Genomic DNA, 21,277 nt, shown 5'->3' with positions numbered 1-21,277 from the left:
GTTGCTTTGTTCACTGGAGTTCCAAAGCCTGGAATTGTCATTTGGCAAGGAGATGCCTCAGAAAATTTTGCAAAGTGCAGGGAAAAGTTCAGTGTAGCATTTCCAAGTAGTTCTCAGGTGACAGCTATTCCCACTGGGTGTGATTAGGACACGGGAGGTCACATTAAGTGCTTTCCTTATTATGAAATGACACAAGTCTGGCATCTCTGGACTGGTTAAAGCACAAGAATGCCAGATATTACAGGGAATTCTGTGTGGGAGGTTTCCATCTGTTAGGCCAAAATGCAGGGATTTTTGGACTGGTAAGGAAGCCGGTGGGAAATTAGGTATTCATGTGGCAGGAAAAATGTAGATATTCTGTCCCTGCTCCAAGAGCAGCTCTGCTGTCATTTGTAATGTCAGAGTGGGGAGTACAATCCAAGGTTTCTATTTCTTTTCATGACTGCTATAAATACTCATCTTCAAGATGCTCTGCATGGGTGGCTAAGGAGAGGTGGGATATGTAAATCTAAATTCATGGTCAGGGGAAGAACTGAGTTTGAGTCCTCTGCTTTCTGTAATAGGTTGCCTCTTAGACTAAAAGTGCACATTGTCATGGGCTGGTACTGGACACACAGCTCTGTTTGAGTGTTAGGCTGCCTAACATTTGGAACATCAGCTTTTTAGGATAATGTGGAGCCCGGGTGTATCAAAGAAACTGTTTCAATGAAAGACTTGGACCTGCAGTACATGTAAAACTGCAGAGCTGTAGCATATTTGAAAAAAAAATCCCCCAATCAAATGACAGAATTTATTCTCAGTTCACCTATGAAGGCTTTCAATAATGTAATTGTTACTTTTAGATAAACAAGTAAACTGTTCATTTAAATAATTTTATACAATGCAGCAGATGGACTTAAGTCTGAATGGCCCTGAACTTACTTGTTTCCTCTTTGCATGTTTAGCTGTTCAAGGAAGAAGATGCTCATCCAAGTATTTACTTCCCTTACAAATTGTCAGTACTGTGCTGACAGTAATAAGTAATTTGCTCGAGTAATTAGTAATGTGAGATACCCATGCTGAGAGAAAATACTGGGCTTGAGCCTGGGTTTTACAGACTACTGTAATTTCTCAGACTATCTGAGAGAAGAACTGCTCTCTGTTAACATTAATCCTGGTTTCTGAATTTCTATGTCTCTTGTATATTGACATTTAGTGACTGTGTCCTTAAATGTGTTTGCTTTTCTCTAAAAAGACTTCTGGTTGAGAAAATTGAAAAGGAGTGTTCCAGAATGGAAAGTTTCAATCCTTGTGCCTGAGTCCCATCTCATCTTATTTCTGAGAAGGTTATTGCTATAAATACTGCTGCTAAAAATGTTTTGGTTTACAGAAGCAGTAATGGATGTTAGTTTCACAACAAAGATTGCACAGAATGTGCTTGGATTTGGGCTGAGGTTGCTGCTGAGCAGCTCCTCTGGGCGGGCTCCTTCCATTCCTGAGTTTAATTATTGCTGCTGCAGACAATTGTAGCAGCCTCTGGAGCCTTGGTAGGTAATAACCTCGCGTAGCTGATGGTCAGTTCACTCACTGTGCTGTTTCTCCTGCAGAACCCATTGGAAGTATGTCTTCCATGGAGGTGAACGTGGACATGCTGGAGCAGATGGACCTGATGGACATGTCTGACCAGGAAGCACTCGACGTCTTTTTGAACTCAGGAAGTGAAGACAATAATGTGCTGTCTCCCATGCTGGGTATGGTACCTGTAGTGACAGCCTGCTTAGAGACTGTGATAAACCACCAGAACTGCTCCCTTTTGTGATGGGTGATGTTATCTCATCAAACATCACACTTGATGCAGATTGACTGTTCTTCATTAGTGCTTATCAAAACATTAACATTTATTTGCTGTACAAGGGAGTTGCTGCAAAACTGTGATATTTCCAGATAATCTCATTTTTCTTAATGCAGCTCCCTGTTGTATTCATCACAGTCTGGATAGGTGATGTGTTATGTACTGGCTTGAGGGGCATTTTTCCCAATATAGAGTTAATAGAGGACATTTTGACAAACATCAACAGAAAGCTTGCAGTAATTAGGCTTTCAATACTTTGTCTAACTCTAATTTCTTAGAGTTTGTCCAGCATGTTGCTTGTCAAACATGGACCAGTTGTGTAATGCAAGATCTTCTGTGAGAGATACTGAGAGACAAGATTCAACCCAGCAGTTTACATATACACTGATAATCAGTGTCTCAAAACTGGATCTTTTACCTACCATGGAAGTGTTTTCCTAGTTAAAAGCTTAAGTCCTAAAATGCCTTTCCTCAAAAGAGCCGAAATGATTTTTCTTGTGGGAGAGGAGATGAGGCTCCTTTAAAGGTCCTTTTGGTACCTTCTGAAAATACAGATTGAAATATCTTTATGGAAGTGCTTACAGTACTCCCTATGTAAAGGTGGTTAACACCTTCTGTGAACATGAAAAGGTTGTGGTAAATGGTCAAGGCACACTTGACTGCTAAAGGTTTAGGTTTTTGTGCTTCATTGCAAAAACTGAATTGAGATGGGTGGTTTTGGATAGGCATCCACTTCATGCATTATTAAAGCTGATCATCATTTGAGCTTGCCAGTAATTGCAGAATCTAGGGCTGTTTTCCCCTTGCTGGCTGTTTGGCAGATATTGGACCAAGAAGCTTCAGGCCTTAACAGCAAACAGTCTCAGCTGGATTATCTAAGGAAGGGCAGAAACTACTTTTTTAACTAAGTAGATAAATGCATTAGCTTTTGAAAAAAAAATATATTCTGTATTTTATGCTGTAATCTGAATATTACAGCATATAATTATAGTGTCTATACATGGACATACATTGCAATATAATGTACCTGTGCTGTAATAATGTTCCAACACTGAGACCTTACTGCAGTGTAAGTCTCATAAATCTCACTCTTGTGGTTCCAGACATTTCATTTCCCTCTGATTAAGGGATTTTTGTGCTTGTTTAAGAACCTAAAACCCCAGTATCAAACCAAATATGCAATAGTCTTCATTCTCAGAAAAATGAGATTGTTAACTCTTTATTTTGCTGTCAGTGGAGAATTGAGTTGTCAGTGCAAGGTTTGTTTGACAATTGGCCTGAACACCACAAAATACAGGTAAGTTATTAAAATAACTGGTAAAAATGAGAATCAGCTCAAGACATTGAAATGTTTTCAAATCTGCCTTGCTATAAACATTGCCAGCTCATGGACATTGCCTTCACAACATTTCATGACAGTAAGTTAAACTGCAAAATTGAGTGAGCTCTGTCAATCCTGAAAACTCCTTCTCGCTGTGTTGTCTGCATTGATTTAATGCATGCTGGTGTATACCACACAAGGCAGGTTCTCTAAAATTTCTAGTGTTAAAATATAACTCCAGTAGTTAAGGAGCAGGTAGAGACAGTGCGGTTTGAACTGCTGTGCAAACTGTCTGAGCAGAGGTAAGGTGTAGCTTATATCCATCTGACCCTTCTAAAAAACTTCTGAATCAAATTTTTAAGAGAATTTTCTCACTAAAGTTACTCATCAGCTGAAGCTGGGTGCTCTGACTATGGAGAAACATTTGTTAGGTATAAGAGAGAAGGAAGAAAGGGCTTTCTCTGGCAGGTCACATAGAAAGTGTTTATATGTTTCCTCAGTTTTACTTTTTTGCTTTCCAGAACTGTCCAGGAAAGATAATCTAATTTTGATACCTGAACTCTTAAACTGCAAGCAAACACTGTTGCACTGTGCCACAAGTCATTTTTGCACAGGATATGGAGGAAGCAGAGTCTTAAGAGAGTCTGCCACTCCTGTGCACTTGAGCTGTGGTATAGCTCTACCAAATGATTGCTTTCATGCTGAATTAAAATTGATTTGCTTTTGCGTCTTCATTTTTAGTCAAAACTGGTGATGGCTGTTATTGCCTGCTTCCCAGTTGTTTGTTTAATTTCCATTTGTGTAGTTCTGTTACACTGAGTTTATTGGGGGGTTTCCCTCTTGGTGACTTGGGAAAGAATGAAAACAGCCTGAAAGTGACTCCTTAAGCAGCGCTGAGCTGATGTTGATGTGCTGATTTCTCAGTCCCCTTGCTGAGCCAGAGCTTGACTGTTGCTGTTGTTGTTTTCCCGCCTCTCAGGGCCCGACTCCAACAGCTATGTGAGCGAGATCAGCCTGCAGGTGCCGAGCCAGTCGGAGTTACGGCAGAAGCTCTGTTCCCTGTCCTCCACCTGCACCGACTCCGCCAGCCAGGACGCCAGCGAGGGAGAGTCCCCCGTGGTCCAGTCGGACGAAGAGGAGGTTCAAGTGGACACTGCCCTTGCTGCTGTAACTGAGAGGAAGGGTGCTTCAGATGGCAGTGATGAAAGTGACTCTCAGACTATTTGAATCTTAAAACCATATCCTTTGAGAATGACTTCTGAATGAATGAACAAGTGAATGAAGAGCTTGCCTGTGTAACGATTTGCTAACCAAGCGTAACAGCCAGATCTTTTTACTTAGTAATACTGCCTTTTTACAAAATTGCCAGTCATGTGGAGGTTGGTTTTTAAAGAAAAAATTATGCCTAAAGCACACACACTTTAACAGTAGTCTTGGGGCTCAGGGGAGCAGTAAAACTGTTGTATATACTATGTATAAGAGAATTTAAGGGGAAAGGTAGAAGTTACTTTGACCACTAACCTTTAAATGGCTGATTGGAAGTACTTAAGAGTTGATGTGTAAAACTGAACCCAAATTGTTCCTTGCATGTTTTCAGCTGCTGCAACTGAAGATTTAGGATCCAAACCAAAATGAAAAGTTATTTTCTACTCTTTACTACCTACTGTCTGCCTCCTGCCTTTGTCTACTAATGCAGCAGTGTCTACTGTTCTCACACTTCTTATTCAGGACCAACTTAGTTATAGGTGTTAAGGAAAAAATAAAAATCCAAGAAGGAGGAGAGATGCATATGGAAATGTTGCACTCCTTGTGGAGCAGGTATCTTAGCATTGTGTACTTACTCCTCTTTCAAGATAAAATAAAGAATTTCTATCCCAACCATGTCTTTTACTTGATTACACAGGTATTTTATCCATGGCAAGTGAACAGAGGAGCCTAACTCAGGATAAAAAATGGTTATTAGGAGCACCAATGTAATGTGCTTTTCCATGGCAACATCTGTTTGACTACACTAGGGAGATAAACCTGAGTTAATTGTTAATTAAGTGTGTGTATTTTAGAATCTCAAGACCTATAGGCATCGTCTCATTCCCGTTTTTTCTGCAGTCATTTTTCTCTCTGAAGTTGAGGTCTGACCATGTCTAACACCTGTTGCTTGTCAAGTCTCATGCTCTATTTTCAGGGATCTGCTCTCCTTTGCGAAGGCTCCTGGCTCCTGCTCTTCCTGCACAGAGGGAAGGAATATAATCAGAAACAGTGTAAGTAAAAGGATGAGCTGTGATGTAGATCCCTTCCAAAGGCCTGCCCTGACAAAGCCAATGGCTGGGAAGGGGGTATCTCCTTCCTGCTTGCCGGCTGGGCAGTGGCCAGTTTCCTTAAGGATTCTCCTGGTAGCTGACAAAGTGTTTCCTGATCCCTGCCTGGGAAATGAAGGTTGGAAGCTCCCTACCTACAATTAAGAGATTTACTATTCAACAAGGCAGATGTTGAAAGAAATTTATCTTGAAGGAGCTTCCTTTACTCTCTCGCTTTCCAGAAGACAGACAAAATGTCCAAAAAAGTTTTGTTTTTTTTATTAAACCTCGTAGTACAAACCTGGAAAGTAAACAAAAAACTGGCAATAAACAACATGAAGTCTTTCCTTACAAGGAAAGAGAGCAGAGCAGCGCTAATAAATTAAATGTCAAACTGTAAGCCATAGTCAGAAGTTTACTGTCAAGAGGGAAAAGTACACAGCAAGGCCATAAAAACCAGACAACCACATTTGAAAACACTTGACTCTGTTTATGTTATTGTTAAATATTCCAAAACAGTTCAGTCTTCTGCAACAACAATCAACAAATTGTATTATAGGACTTTCCTGACAGTCACCACTGGCAAGCTCAGTGCAATATGGGTAGCTACGGTATTGTTGAATTCAATTACGAAACAGAACAGTTTGTGAAAACATTTTCCCTTTTTTATTCCACACATACTGTACACACAACCAGAAAAGGGCAACAGCTACTCCATTATTATTTTTTGTTGTTGTTCAGTGATGTAAGCAGCACTTATAAATGTTACAAGAAAAACCCTGTAAGCATCCAATCCAACCGATGAAGAAAGTGAAACGTAAGGCTTTTCTTCATCTTGTCTCTCTGCCATCCCTCCCCCCACCCCAAGAAAAGGCTCAAGTATTTAAAAAAATTTACAGGCATATGTACAAAAGGTGTGATTTTTTTTTTGTTACAACATGAAGAGAAAAAATAGACAAGATGAAAGCAAATGCATTTTCACATTCAAAAGAAATACGCAGACTTGCTAGTGGCTCTAAATGTGATCATATAATGAAAAAAATTCAAAACAAAATTAATGCTTGACTGTGTAAAGGTGTGAAAAACAGCAGTGGAATGGAAATGGAATGTTAGAAAGATTGCACGTCTATGACAAAAGAAGCACTTATGGCTTCAATCACTTTTTTCTTTTTTTATCTTTTTTTTTTTTTTAAAGGATGCTATTGAAGGGTTTTTGATAAAGTAGCCAACAGCACCAAAAAATAACAGAATGGATTTCCTAATGAAATCAGGCACAGTTTTCCCTCACATAACTCCTCAAGGCAGGCAGTCTTTTTTCCTCCTTTTTAAAATTTTTTTTTAATTTTTAATTTTTTTTTTATTTTATTTTTTTTTTATTTTTTCCCCCTCAAAACAGATGCATAGTGATGTGCTGGTAAAAGAGAACATACTCCAAATCTCCTCCTTTTGCCTACAGTTAGGAAACAAAGTCCATCTTCAGCTGCCATAACCTCCCAAAGAAAGTGTGTATTCTCCAATTTAAAAAATTACAAAACTCATCTTGCTGTGACAGAATAAAAGACAGCCAAAGTAAAGCAATTTCTTTCAAGTTTTTGTCTCCTATCCCTTTTCTCTCTAGAAAAATCTGCTCACATGACCGGAGAACAAATTATAAAACACATCAAACTTTAACCTATTCAAAAAATGGGTTAAAAGCCTTTTTTCACAGTTACCAAAAAGGCTTTTTATTTTTTTCAGCCATAGGGACAATACAAATTCATATTTTATCAGCCCCTTGCCGGTTTTAAAACAGTGAACATACGGCAGTTTAAAAAAATCAGACTGCTGTATCTATCTATTCTAAGTACAAAAAAAAATTTCAACAGTTTAATGCTAAAACAAAATTAGTTCTCTAAAACCAGAAGAAAATCTTCTTTAGAGCTAGTGCAAAGACAGCTTGTATTCTACAGCAAGTACTCCAAACTATGGTATAATAATTACAAAAAATATATATAAATTGACAAAATGAGAGTGTTGGCATCTTCAGGATTAACTTGAAGCACTTTTGGATGAACTGGAGGATGAAAGCCTAGATGGTGGCACGTCCACTGTCGCTCTCTTACGAGGTCCTCTTTTTGGTGTAGGCTTGCTGATACAGTTCTCAATGCTGCCATTTTTACCAGATACTTTTCCACAGATTTGATTGACAAGACTGATTATTTGTTCCTGTTCAGGAAGTGGGAAAAACAAAACACAAATTACTATCTGCTTTTCCTCCAGAGTCACTTAAACAGGAGTGCAATGGAGTGCTTAGAAATGCTGGGATGCCCATCTTAAAAAGCTGCTTGTACCCAGTGCTGCTCTCCAAGAGCTGATATGTCATTTCTCCCACTGCTCTGCTCTTTACCTTTGGGGCCAAGGTAAAGAGCTCACAGCTAAAGACATGGAGCCTCAGCCCAGAACCCAGACACAGTCCTAAGTCCCCATCTTGAGTTCTGGGATTATTCATCATCACATTTGCTTGGAGCCATTACTGCACCTCTCATCTGCACGTGCTCTCCAAGTCTGCCCTGAAGGACGATCATGCTGGACTGGAATAAAGTCCACTGAACTTCCAGTTACCAGCAGAGGGAAGGTATTCCAAAGTACAGAAGTTACCACAGTGAAAGCAAAGCCTCATGTTCCATCCCAAAGCATCAAGCGGCTTTTTATGTTCTGTGGCACATATTCATGGAATTTATACTTCAGGTTTCATCTGTATCATCATGTTCCCTTTTTGGGTTTTTTTTTTTTTTTACTAACTCATAATAAAGCACCTTCTTCCCCCATCAAAAACAAAAGCAAGACAAACACCCAAACCCAAGACCATTTTCCTGAGGCCTCAGCAGGACAAAGGCAGAGTGAAGTGTCCTCCCCAGTGTTGGGCACCCAGAGCAGTGTCAGCTCACCTCATCGTAGCGGTACATCATCTTCAGCCCCCGGCACGACTTTTGCTTCTCCACGTGCCGCAGGGCACACTCCAAGCAGAAGACAACATTTTCATTCTCCTGTACCACCTACATCAAAGAGCAGAGGTGGGGGGAAGAAGTGCAGTTACACTCCAAACTGTACCTGTGTTCTCCACACAGTATTCAGTTATGGCCTGAAGTACTACACCTGGATTTTACTGCAAGGTTGTGGAAGGAGGTGTAAAGCACACTGTGAAATCATTCAGGATGTGCAATAGCTAGAAAGAATCTATCTCTTTTACAGTGCTAATGTTGGCAAATATATCTATAATTTTATAAAACCCTCCACCGATATTAATGAGGGCTAAATCCAAACAGTATATGCATTTATTAGCATATCCTATGCAGTCCTAAAGATCTCCTGAAAGGAGTAGTTTCCCATTGCTTAAAATGCTGCCTTGAACAAGGATATAATCAGCTTAGCCACAGGATTCCTCAACTACTGTCTTGTTCAGCAATGGTGACATTTGCTCAGCTGATTGCCTGCCAGGCCTGCACGCTCAACTTGGAATTTAACAACCAAGTTGGGAGTTTTTTATCCACAACTACTGTTAAAGAGTGACATGGAAAAATCCTTCCTATTATTAAACTTACTCCAGAGTAAATGCACCAGAAGGTCCATTAAGAAGTTCTGGTTAGCATTTTGGGTTTTTTTCAAATAAACTCACTTTAAAGTTACTTCAAACTAATGCTGCTTAAAAAGTGGTCTAAAAACATGTATAAACTCAGCATATTTTATCCTAGGGCAGGGAACAGCTACATCTGATTATATGCAGATACATTTCATTTCCATTAAAAACCAAACATCTATAACCAAAACAATTACCAAAAGATGACAGAGAAAAAACCTCCCAGACCCAAAGGACTAAATATGGACTCACATGCACTGCATTATGTTTATTTGAATACCTGTTCTTAGGATTAAAATGGTATATAAGGTTGTGGGAGGGGCTTCTGGTATTTTTAATGACATTGCTGTGTTTGTAGGTGTTCTGCATACAGCTCTAAGCCTGGAATTGTCACCACAGTGGTCAGCACACCTTCAAAAGCCAGTAGGCATTTTCCTCTTAAAAGAGAGAAGTCTATTTTTGGGCTATTTTTGGACAGGCTGGCAAACAACTTGATGGATGGGATACATCTCCCCTGCAATTTGGCTTGCAGGGACATTGTCTCAGCACGGGCTGTGGCTGCGTGCCTGAGGCTCATGGCACGTGTCTGAGCTGTGGCTCATCCAGAGACCTGCTCCGTCACAACCTACTGCTGCTGGCAACCTGCAGGTGTCTTTGTTAGCCCTCCGAGTGCAGTGCAAACATCTCTTAGGTGTCTGAGGGCACTGCTTCATCCCTTGTGGCAGGGTGAGAAGCCAGCTGTCACTGCTGTCTTCTGCCACCACTCGCCAAGGCAGTAAATGCCACATCATCACCTCTGTGTCTTGCGTGGAGTGCAAGACATGGTTCAGTGGCCACAAATGCCTACAGATCCCTGGAATGCTAGAGCAGGGGGACAGTTCCCCAGGAGTGGCAAAGGACTGTACCCACCATGGAAAGATAGCACAGGTGCTGACAAATCTGACACCTCCTCTCTGACGTCTCCAACTGTAGCCACTTTCGAGGCTTTTTCTTGCCATCCACGCCGGCGCTGCTGCTGTCGTGGCTGCCGTAGCGCGCCGAGGAGTGGAGACCGGCCTCGTACAGCTGCCGCCGCTGCCTCAGCTCCGTGTCCCTGTGAACGGGGGCACAGTTACACACTGGCACTGCCTCCAGCCACCACAGAGCCACACACAGTCACCCCTTCACCCCACTCAGCACTGAAACCTGAGCTCCACACAGCAAAGCCCTGAGTGGTGTCGGAGGTTGGTGCCATTCTCTAGGCATGGCAGACACAGAGCCAGCGCCCGGGAAACGCTGCCTAACAGCAAACGCTATCTCCGGATTTTAACAGCGACCACTGTATCAAGCCAATGGTTCTCAAACTGCTCCACAGAGAAGTGGGGACTGCCGAGGACTTCCTGGAGGTCGATGGTTGCTCGAGCCATGTGGAGAGTCAGGAGCTGTGGTTAACATGACTGTCATTCCTGAAGTTGCCAAAAGCCACCTTGAAGATGAGGAGCCGTGGCTGTCAGGAGCAACAGCCCCTTCATCAGGAGGCAGAGATGAACCAAGGACCTGCTGCCATAAGGTGTTTCAGGCAGGAGAGGGGGAGCAGCGCAAGTGACTATGCCAAAAGATGAAGATCTTGCTGTACACCCAGGGAAAAAGAAGGAGATGTCAATAAAGGACAACCACCAAGCCCTCCGGCTGCCCTTCACCCGCGGCATCTCTAAGGCGGACAATACCTCCTGTGCTGAACTCTACAGCTTTAGGAGAGCAGGTTGGGTTGGAGCTGAGTGGAAGACAGCAAGTGTGGAGTGAGCCGAGCATATGGAAGGGGAGGATAAAAAAGTGCACCACCAGACACAGCTGAAGATGAGTGAAGAGCCAAGCTAAGCAAATGGCACGGGCAAACTGAGCAACCAAGGCATATCAGGAGAAGAAGCAGCAAGAGACACAACAAACAAGCAAAACAAAACAAAGGATAAAAAATATGTTCCACAATGTTCCACTTCAGATGGCTTTTTTTTTTTTTTTTGCCTTTGTTTAAGATTATTTTTGTCTGGGCTTTTGTTTCCTATAACCAGCCACAGGAAGGATCCACATCCTCCAGTGAATTCCAACCTATGCATAGGAACAAGTTTGAGAACCACTCTGATAAAGGTCGATGTGATGGTCTAAGAGCAAACACCAACACTTGTTTCGCCTTTTGTACTTGCAGACTTCCTCTTCAAGGGGAAAAAAAAGGCACTTGAAAGTGGTTATTTCCGCAGGGGAGCCCCTGCAGGTAAAGCAGTCAGCACACCTCTTTGCATTTCTTTCTGAACACTAAACAACACATGGGCTGTTTTCCCCTTCAATATGTCACTGGAAATTTTCCAAATGAACATGCTAGTTAGTTAAATACAGTTTGTAGACTCCATTCATCAAAACTTTCTTGACATCTCGAGTATCAGTTGTCACAAACTTGAAAGATAGGTAGCAACTACATGGTAGGGAACAAAAGAGAAGATCATTACACAGGAAGCCAGGCAACATTATATTTTCTTTTCTCACCTATCTTAAGAGAAACCCTGAACAAGTGTCCTTAATACTGAAGAGAAAAAGGAGTGTGAAGCTTTTACTCTTTAAAACGCTGGAGGTTCTAATGCCAGATGTGTTACCATGCATGCACAACTGCTCTCTTACTCACTATTTAAAACCAAGACAACTTTGTGTATACAAAGGACTTTTTGCACCTGTGGTATAACAGTCTTGATACTGAAGACAAAGGTTTCTGGTGCAAAACCCACTAAAGACATGGATTGGCAGTGACTACTGATGGCAAAAGATTGAAAAACTCAAGGAAGGTGTTTAAGCTCTTGGCACCACATAGTTCACATAATGCATCAGGAAATCTCAACACCAAGAATTAATAAAAACCTGGTGCAAACTGCAGTTTCAGGTTTTTTAAGATGTCTACAGTGGGGAATTCTTAGAGTTAAGACATCCTAACCATGGGCACTGTCACATCAGTTGCAACCAAGGAAGCTGCTTCTTCCATGTGTGCCTGTCCTCAGGTTCATCTGCTGGGCTTTGGCTTGGATAAGTAGGGACAAGGTGTGTCTGAAAGGATTACTTACGCCACGCTGTCCATCTCTGGAGTCTGTCAATGAAAACAAAAGAGGTAAGCAGGTCCCCAGTTCATTACCTGAGCTCTCCCAGGAGCGATGATATTGTACTCAGAGTCGGTCCGTTTTCTTTTTTTGCTTCTGCTGTTGCAATCTGATAAAGCAACTTTTCCATTGAAAATGGTTTGGCTATGCGGCGTCGCTTCATTTCCTGGGACAGGACGAAATTGCCACATTAGTTCTCGGAAAAATTTGAAAATAAAATGTTACCAAGAATTAATTCAAAGTTAATGAATTAAATTTTTGATACTAATAAACTGAAGCAAAAAGTAGCCTTTTAAAACAACCAAAAGTAAAATCTTTTCATAGACAGTTAAACAAAGTGTATATGTTCCAAGCACCTCAAAATTCTCTCCCTAAAAATTCTTCCTGTGGAGGGCAAGAGGAGCAACACCATCACTCAAGCTCAGTAACACTGGATGGCTCAGAATACAAATAGTGTAAGATCTATACATATGACCTGCTCGAAACCCAGGACAGGTGTTACTTCATATCTTTTAAAACATAAAAAACCTAGCAGAACAGGCAGATGCCAGGGAAAAGAGACAACAGGCAAAGAGGGGGATTCAGTTCTGCCTGTTACTGGTTCCTCTCTGAAAGCTTTTAAAGTTATGTTTTACACTCAATACAAACCAAATTATTTTGGTACCTGAAACCCTTTTGATAATCCTTAGGTAGGCAAATTTCTTGATTTAATGTGCAGGTGGGAAAAGTGCAGCATTTTCCCAGTAGCTACAGAGGTCTGTTTTGGCTTATGTAGAGTCAAGAGAGCTCAAATGAGCTATCACTGGACTGTAATGTGAGGGTGACATTTCTTGTTAGTGGTTAAACGTGCCAAAAACCTACTCAGCACACACAACCCTGAAGATTTTAAATTTTTTTACTTTAATTTTTTTTTAATTACATGCTCTGGGTATTTCTTTTTTCACAACCAATGTATCATAAAATTAATCATTTTTAATAGCACCCACTGCATGCATTCAAGTGATTACTATCACATTAAAATGGAATAGCAGCCTTTGCTGACCAAAAAGGGTTCAAAAGAGGTTCAGAGTAAAACAAGTATTTTTCAGAAGCCATTTGCTCTGCTAGACCCTCCGTGGGGTTGGAACAGCTGCACTGTTAGGAGTGGTATGGGAAGATTTTTCCATGTTAGTTTCGCTTAGTCTGAGGCTGCGTACACAAGAACAGACTCTCATCCAGGGAAAAATTCTGCATAGGCAACACACAGAGCCAGAGTAAAGGCCACAGTGGGTGGCTGGACAAGAAAGCAAGGTCAGCTCCAGCCGGGTGACAGTTCAGGGACACCCTGAGCTCGAGCAGGGTTTAGCACAACTTGCTGCATCTCTGCCTTTATCTGAATTTCTGAAACTAGGTACTTTTTTCTCTTCCATACAGTAGTGAAATACACAGGTAAGTATTTTACAACAGACTTGTACTGCTGCCTGATTATTTCTTTTAGTGACACATTTTTCATTGTCACAGAAGTCAGTGAACATTCACATTATAATTGTCATCAGCCTGACACTTGTGATCTCTCTTGCTCTCAGACATCTCTTGGTCATTCATTTTCCAGGCTGAGTAGTACTCTTGTATTTAATGCAGAGGCTAATTAATAATTTTAACCATTGATCTCTGCTGTGCTTTTCTAGTTCCTCTACATTCCTTCTGTAATTAGGGGCTCTGAATTACACAAGCCTCCAAGACTACACAGTGCAGAGCAGCTTCTGCTTTGTTATCTATTCTCTCCTTCTAATTCTTAACACTCGATGTATTTTTGTTATGCCACTCCAGAGCACTTGACTGACAGCTCCATAGGAATCTATCTTTTCTCAGTAGCAAGAGTCCATCATTCAGAGCCCATCTCTGTATCTGTCACATTAGGATTATGTTTTTAAATTTAGTATTTATCAACACTGAACTTCATCTACCATTTTCTCACTTGCATCACTCGGTATCATGAGATCTTTCTGTAACACTTCATAGCTTTAATTTTTGCTGCCATTACTGTTAATATCCTCAGCATAAAGGATTAGCTTTGCTATTAACTTCCTTTCCTAGATTATTTATGGATACATTAAACTGTACTAGAACAAACTCCTGAAGAATGCAGAAAGAGATCTCCTCCCTTAATGATAAAAACTGACCCATCCTCTGCTTTTATTTAAATCAGTTTTTTTTTTTGGTGTGTGAACTTCACCTCTCTATTTATTTATAAGCTTTTTCTCCCAAAAATGCTCACAGACTCTCTCAGCTGCAACTCTTGTCCTTACCTACTTTCAAAAGTTTCAAGGGCTGGAGGCCATGATCTTGCTGCAAAAGCCACCACAGTGGTTCATTGTTCTTATTTTTTTGCACATTTACTTCCACAGCAGTGGTTATTTAGCATTTTACTGCTCTTCCAAGGTTCTTAATCTCTGCTCTCCACCACAGTACAGTTCTTTTCTAGTGAGGACATCAGGTACACTCCTGTAGGACCATGTTCCCTTTAGTTTCATCTGAAGGAGCCCCATGTGCTCAGGGTGGGGCAGCTCTGTGACAGGAGCCAAGGAGTGGGAAACCTGTGGTGTTCTAAAGGCATGTTCCTCACCCCAACTAAAACTGGAGGCAGGGAAATAATTGTCCAGCCCCTGCCAGCATCTTCCATGGATGGCCAGGGAGTACAGCACTAATACAACTTTCCTATTTGGGAGATCAGTGCACAGGGATTGTGTCACTGGTAACAGAGTTAAACCTGGCTTATGGACTGTGGGCTCTCCCGAGTGTGCGGCAGTGCTGCTCCAGCTGCAAGACTAACTCCATCTTTCCTATGTACTTCTTCCTCTTGTATTACAATACCACCTGAGCCACCCAGTTTCTGGTAGGCCTTAAGAGCACCAAAGCCCTCCTGTAAAACCACACATTCCCTCTTATTTCCAAACCCCTAACCCAGAGTGCCTTCATTTAGTCCAACATTCTGTACTTCAGTTTCCTAAATGAGTTTCACTGACTTTGCCCAATGCCTTATTTGAAGCTATGGAGTTATCCCTTTGCCACTCCAAACATACACTCTTCCACCACAAGTCTAAATCTTCTTCTTATCCTTACCTTAACATTTCAAGAGCTCTTAGGGTGCTTTTAAAAACCAGCAACCAAATATGGTCTAGTTTAAACCTGACTGTCGCCTTACACAGGTGTTTATATAAACTCTTTTATTCCAACAGATTTTCCAGAGTGCTTGTAAGACTGAAATCAATGCAATTTCAGATGCAGAATTTCATTTTTTCATGTATTAAAGGAGATTGAGCAGTCATTCAATACAGAAGTGAAACAACATCATTTTAGTAATATAAAGAGAGTCACTATAAAAAAATCAGGTCACAGTGTCACAGGATGAAAACAAAGTTAATTTATCAAATGCTAAAAATTGTCAGTATTGCTGTGGAGAACGAACAGACAGAAGGTACAGTTGTTTATCAGAGTTCATTTCACAGTCCAAAAGGGGAATCTTGCCCATTACACACAACATCTCACCACCTCTGGGAAGCACAATCCTGGCCAGCATTGTGGCAAAGATGGCAAAGTGCCTTGTCAAAGTGGAGGAACCAAAGAATAATCTCCAAAATTAAAGGGAATTCAGAACACAAGACAGTTTGAGGACAGAAAGGGAAAAAGAAAAAAAAAGGGAAGTAAAAGAACAATGCAGTAGATGTTTCATAAGTTGTTTAGATACAAACATGTTATCTGTAGTTCTTGTAAAGTTTGTGAGAGCTGTGACTTGAATTTCCAAGGTAGGCTATCATAGACTGTTATCTGTGGGATTTCAGCCAGCTTATATTTACCCAGTGCAAAGCTCTTAAGAATTAATCAAAAGAAACTGTTCTTCAAAATTTGAGGCACCAAGAGCTGTTTAATTGCTGCATAGTGATTTCTGTCTCTTACAGGAGTAGCATTTTCACGATATCAAACAAGCGTTCAGTAGAGAGATAAATACAGCACATGGAGTTAATATAATCATGTACGTTCAGACAGGAAAGGTTAGCTCAGGATTCTTATGCCTTACCTATAGATATACACAATTCCCACCTTCCCCCAAAATAAATACATAATAAAATAACCTTTTATTTCAAACTAAGTTAATATACAGTTAGTATAACCAGGCTGGAAGAATTCCATTTACCCTAAAGAAGCAATCCCTAACTGTGGACATATTACAGTTAATTACTTAGTAACTTGGTCTGAAGCTGTAAAGGATAATTTACTAGTGGCTTAGCTATAAAACACTACCAAAATAGTATCTGTAACCCAGAGTGTATTTCAGAAGGTTGGGAACGCAATTAGTGACGTAAATGCTTTGTCCAAGAACACAGAAATGTAGCCAGGATCATGATGATTGGACAAATCACCTGTTTCTGCAGGCAACCTGCCTTGGTGTGAGAAGGGAATGGGAGGGTTATTTATTTACATCTGGTATTGGATGGGCTGGTCAGTGAACTTAAGGATTTTCAAGTCTATTAAATTGAAATTGCCCTGATCAACAGCTTTTCCTGAATGAAGGGGCAGAGAAAAACAAGCAATACATCTGTGAGTATTAACTGACTCTGCCTACCATAGGAGCTAACAAGCACAGTTATTCAGATATTTGCACCTGAGATTCTAATGGTTCTAGAAAACATCACTTAAAAAAAATATTAGTAAGCATAATACAATGTATAATCATTAGCTCTGAAGGGGTTTTTGAAACACTTCCTTGCAAACTGGTCTGCAGGCACAACAATCTTCTGATTTTTTTTGTATATACACAAGTCTTTATCTGTCAGTTAACAACTCAGTCACTTTTCTGACAACACTGGATCGCCTTATGCCTTGCAGAATTTTTTTCCTTTTTTTTTTTGTTTATTTAGTAGTCCAGAAAAACAGACGTTGTAGCACTACTGTCATAATGCTACCAAATCCTGGAATGTCTGCTGTCCTTTTAGATGGCAGGGCCGTGAATCCATTTTAACTCCTTTTCTCAACTTACCTTGGCTGTTTTAAAGCCCATACTTGTCCACTGGGTGGTAGCAAAGTGCACCGATTCGGAAACACTATAGCCACAACATACTTTGGACACAAAGGATCCAGGAAAACAGACAACAAACTGCCCGCTCTGCTGTACAGTACGGTGCACCCTGATCCCCTCCTTGCACAAGACCTCTGGGGAGATCTGGAAAGACATGGGGAAAAAAAAAAAGAGAGAGAAAAGAAATCAATGGGAACTTCCTTCCTGGCTGTGTGCTGCCATGCTGCAGCTCGTGGAGCAAAGCTGTGCTCTGGGAACAGCTCTGCTCCAGCTGCTTTCCCTCTCCCATTCCGCACGTGCCAAACCTCAGGGTCTGCAGTGACTACTGCAGAAATGCTTCTCTCTCCTCAAACCAACACCTTAAACTCCCCCATGCCCAAGGACAGAACACTGTCTGCTCCTACAGGGAGCAATGCAGATCATTCAGCTTTCCATCTGATCTTTTCCGACTTGGCACTAAATCCATTGTGCTGCTGCACTTCTGTGAGATGTTAACATGGGTAACCAAGGCACGGTTTTTTGTTATGGGCTCCCCAATTTGTATTTAAATGCACTAAAAATAAATTGTTATCAAAAAGATAAACAAAGGAAGCAAAAATACTAAAGTATTAGATTTCTCCTATCCATGCTGGCATCATAAGATATCAGTCATGGCAGATGAATTGATTAAATCCTACTCCCTTTGCGAGGCTAAATACATTACAGATAGTATTAAAAAATGGACATTTATTACACTTACATGTTTGTTTTTATATTAATACATAATAACAGCCTTGTTGGAAAAATACCACATAGGTAAACACTGCAAACGAAAGTAGCCCCCTCTGCATTACTGCAGTGTAAGACAAAACCAAAATAAATTCCCAACCAACCAGCCTCCTGAATAGCCTGGGGTTCTCAAATGGGAACAGCTCTCCCAGTGTTAACCTACCATTACATTACTTTCAAGCATTTCCAGCCCTGGAGTGCCGTTGGCTTGCAGCAGGGTATGTACCACATCATCAAGTTTGTTCTCCTCCGCAGCAGGAATGCAATACCTGTTGTTTTGTCAGAGGAAAAGAGAAAGATTTACTGTGGAGTAAATACCAGTCCACAGCTACACAGTAACAGACAATTCAGAGCAGCACATTGATTAGAAGAAAGAAATTCAACACAGGGTATCACACACAGCTCTTTTGGTAAAACACTGAGGATTGAAGGGAAGCTGTTTATTCAGACTCAGTCTGATTGTGTTCAGCAAGTATCAGAAGACACAAAATCCCCAAACCAGAAATGTGAAAGAAAACTCAGTCCTCTGTAGAGTCAGAGGAGAGAAACCAGCAACAGACTGATGGTCATTTTAATAGCACCAAACCAGCTAATTATGGACAGAAGTTTGCATCTTGTGAGCACCAATATATGTTGTTATCTTTACCATAAAAGACTGTATTTATAACCAACCAAAGGATCTTCACATTTAGTAACATTTTCTGTTTGTAACAGTCAAGAAATCACAATTTCCCTCTACTGTTAGTGCATTAAGTTGCCTAAGACCTTCTTGCCTTGCTTACTGAACAAATCCCACATCCCTCCTCTCCCTTCCAACACAAGACCTGACTAAGAGCAGCCAAAGTGGCAGGAAAGGTTTCAAACTCTGCAGGGAATCCGCCAAGTTGCACATCCTCCTCTGCTTAGAAGCCAAGGAAGCAGCTGTCCTCTTGTGCTCACTGCCAGCACTGCTCCCTCAGCAGAATGACAAGAAGTAACACAGGAGTCTCTTAGAGCCACGCATCCAGAAATCTGCTGTTTTCCTGGATGCAGGGAGGCGATATGGTGACAACTGGTCACTGCTCTTGCCTGCAGCCTATCTGAGGGGTGGTGCTCAGGCAAGTCAAAAGCATCTCCACCTTCCCCATGAGTTACCCTTACTCTTCAGGCAATGAGACCTCAACCTGGAGTCCATCTGCCCCCACACCAGTAACACACACAGAGTTGTTTTTCCAAATTCGGAACAAGAGAATGAGGCTGGAATGATGTTTGGGGAACTGGTAGTCTTCCTGCCATTCATCTGATCTCTCCAGCAACTTCATGAAGGGTTCTGCTGGCCTTACACACCTTGTCAGGGTACTTGCCCATAACATGCACTAACTCCATGTGCATCACACAGGGTAGAGTCTGTAGGAGGCTGCACTTCCTATGATCTGAACACCTCCTCACTGTTCACTCTACTGATGATGACTTTGATTTGTGTTTGTTGATCCTCAAACCAAGAGGCAGAAGACATGACATTATCTGCTGTGGCTAACTGCAGCCACAGTAAGAGTTTATTGAGCTGGTTGCCCAGGTGCACAAAGACCAACTCCTTACAGATATATTGACAATGGTCAGGACCTTGCTAAGAACTCCCAGGGTTATAGAGAGGTGAACTAGAAGAAGAACTTTATCTTGGAACGAGTAAAAAACATGTATGCTGTGTCTCAAATACTTTGTTGCTAACAATGACAGCTTCAGTACAGCTCCCCAGGTGTGGTGTATCACTCCAGTTACAGGGATGAAAGTATTTTAAATTTGAACCCACTCTTCTCTTTTAGAGTCAGAAAATATGGCTGATTCAAGCACACAGTCCCTCACAAGACAGGCGCAGGAAAATGCTTGGGAAGGTTGTGTGAAGAGGAGAGGCAGCACAGAAGTGCATGGAACTGAATACCTGGGGCATAAAGGGGAATGAGATCCTTTGCAACTGGTGCATGCTGCAATTGCACTCATCTGCAATTCCTGACGTACCTATAAAAATGGGAAGTGAGCAGCCAGTGTAGACTTCTGAATATCTTGGCAGAACAAGATTTCCTTCTCTCTTTTAATGGGCATTGAGGATCCCTCCAGAATAAAAAGGTTAGGTCACTGACCTCTGCCCTGCATGCAAATTGAGTTCTCCCCTGGTTAATCTCCAAGAGGTAAAACCTGAGAAATTAGAGAGTGAGCTGAGCAATCTGCAGGTAAGCAAAGTGGTTTGAGTAGCACAAGGATCTGTCCTTGGAAAGAAGATTTCTGGGTGGTAGAAGGACTTGGCAAGACAGAGGAGATGTTTGGAGCCCAGTGGCCACTTTGTTGTCCCCAAAGCAGTGACTGAAGGCAAGGCTGTCAGAGCTGCTCCACAGCAGACCTGGAGATATTAAATTCATCTTCTCCTAACACAGCTGGGTGCTTTATTGCACTATTAAAAGTTGTATTGAGCTAATGAATACTAGCCTGACACTTCAGGCTGGCAGCCTTGCTGAAGAATAGCTTCAACAGATAAAGGAGTTTCACTTCCCTCTTATGAGCTATTCCTGCCTACTATGCCTGTTTCATCAAGGCTATCATCACAAAGAGGCCTTAAGCTATGTACTCATCTGTATAAGTCCATCAAGATAAAGCAAATGGCTTTTTATTCTTCTTGGATTCAAAAAACAGAACACTAGTCTTTCCTAAAATTTGAGCTCTCTGCATGCAAGCCTGTTCAATCCCAAGAGTCACATGTTTTGACACACAGCATGAAGAGTGGCCTCAGAACTTAATTAGGGGATTCTTGAACAGCTTCTGTTTGGAATTTACTGTCATTTAAGACTAGATTAATGTTTTAGAGAGAAACAGACTCAGCTAAGGTTGAGGACAATGTAGTTTGCTCAGTGATCTGTCCTGACAGTATACTATTATAAAAGATTACACATTCCTGATTCACAGAACAGGGAGAAGAGCATGAAATGCCCATGACAGAAAGTGACAAACTCCCAGGTCTGCAGCATAATCCAAAAGTTACACCTTCACCCCTTGAAAGGACCACATACAGAACATCTCTTCAACTTAACACATCTAGAGAGAGAGGGGAGATCCTGCTTTCATGGTTTTCTCCAGATTTCAAATCCTTTTCATTGGGCCATGTGCTTTTCCAGTGACAGCTGGACCAGCACCCCTGACATCAGCAGCATCTGAGAAATGTGTGAGAACACACTTTGCATATGCATAAAGAGCAGTCCATGATGCCACTGCCACCATGGGGACATCAAGACACCAGAATAGACCAT

The 21,277-nt window shown here is 41.4% G+C and overlaps 2 protein-coding genes across 2 annotated transcripts in view; one reads left to right on the top strand and one right to left on the bottom strand.

Moving 5' to 3' along the window:
• The window catches only part of DTNBP1 (dystrobrevin binding protein 1), a 63,898-nt gene extending 57,097 nt beyond the window's left edge, over window positions 1-6,801 (top strand). Inside the window, exons 9-10 of the mRNA XM_058804922.1 lie at window positions 1,587-1,730; window positions 4,132-6,801. Coding sequence (XP_058660905.1) covers window positions 1,587-1,730; window positions 4,132-4,379 — 392 coding nt within the window. The 3' untranslated portion in view covers window positions 4,380-6,801. The remainder of the gene's footprint in view (window positions 1-1,586; window positions 1,731-4,131) is intronic.
• JARID2 (jumonji and AT-rich interaction domain containing 2) overlaps window positions 5,704-21,277 on the bottom strand; it is a 211,761-nt gene continuing 196,187 nt past the window's right edge. Inside the window, exons 14-19 of the mRNA XM_058804908.1 lie at window positions 18,166-18,271; window positions 17,196-17,378; window positions 12,214-12,344; window positions 9,972-10,155; window positions 8,374-8,481; window positions 5,704-7,651 (exon numbers count right to left, since the gene is read on the bottom strand). Coding sequence (XP_058660891.1) covers window positions 7,475-7,651; window positions 8,374-8,481; window positions 9,972-10,155; window positions 12,214-12,344; window positions 17,196-17,378; window positions 18,166-18,271 — 889 coding nt within the window. The 3' untranslated portion in view covers window positions 5,704-7,474. The remainder of the gene's footprint in view (window positions 7,652-8,373; window positions 8,482-9,971; window positions 10,156-12,213; window positions 12,345-17,195; window positions 17,379-18,165; window positions 18,272-21,277) is intronic.

This window comes from Ammospiza caudacuta, chromosome 1 (assembly GCF_027887145.1).
Source record: "Ammospiza caudacuta isolate bAmmCau1 chromosome 1, bAmmCau1.pri, whole genome shotgun sequence".
In the NCBI taxonomy this organism is placed as follows: domain Eukaryota; kingdom Metazoa; phylum Chordata; class Aves; order Passeriformes; family Passerellidae; genus Ammospiza; species Ammospiza caudacuta.
This window is presented reverse-complemented; position numbering and strand designations above follow the sequence as displayed.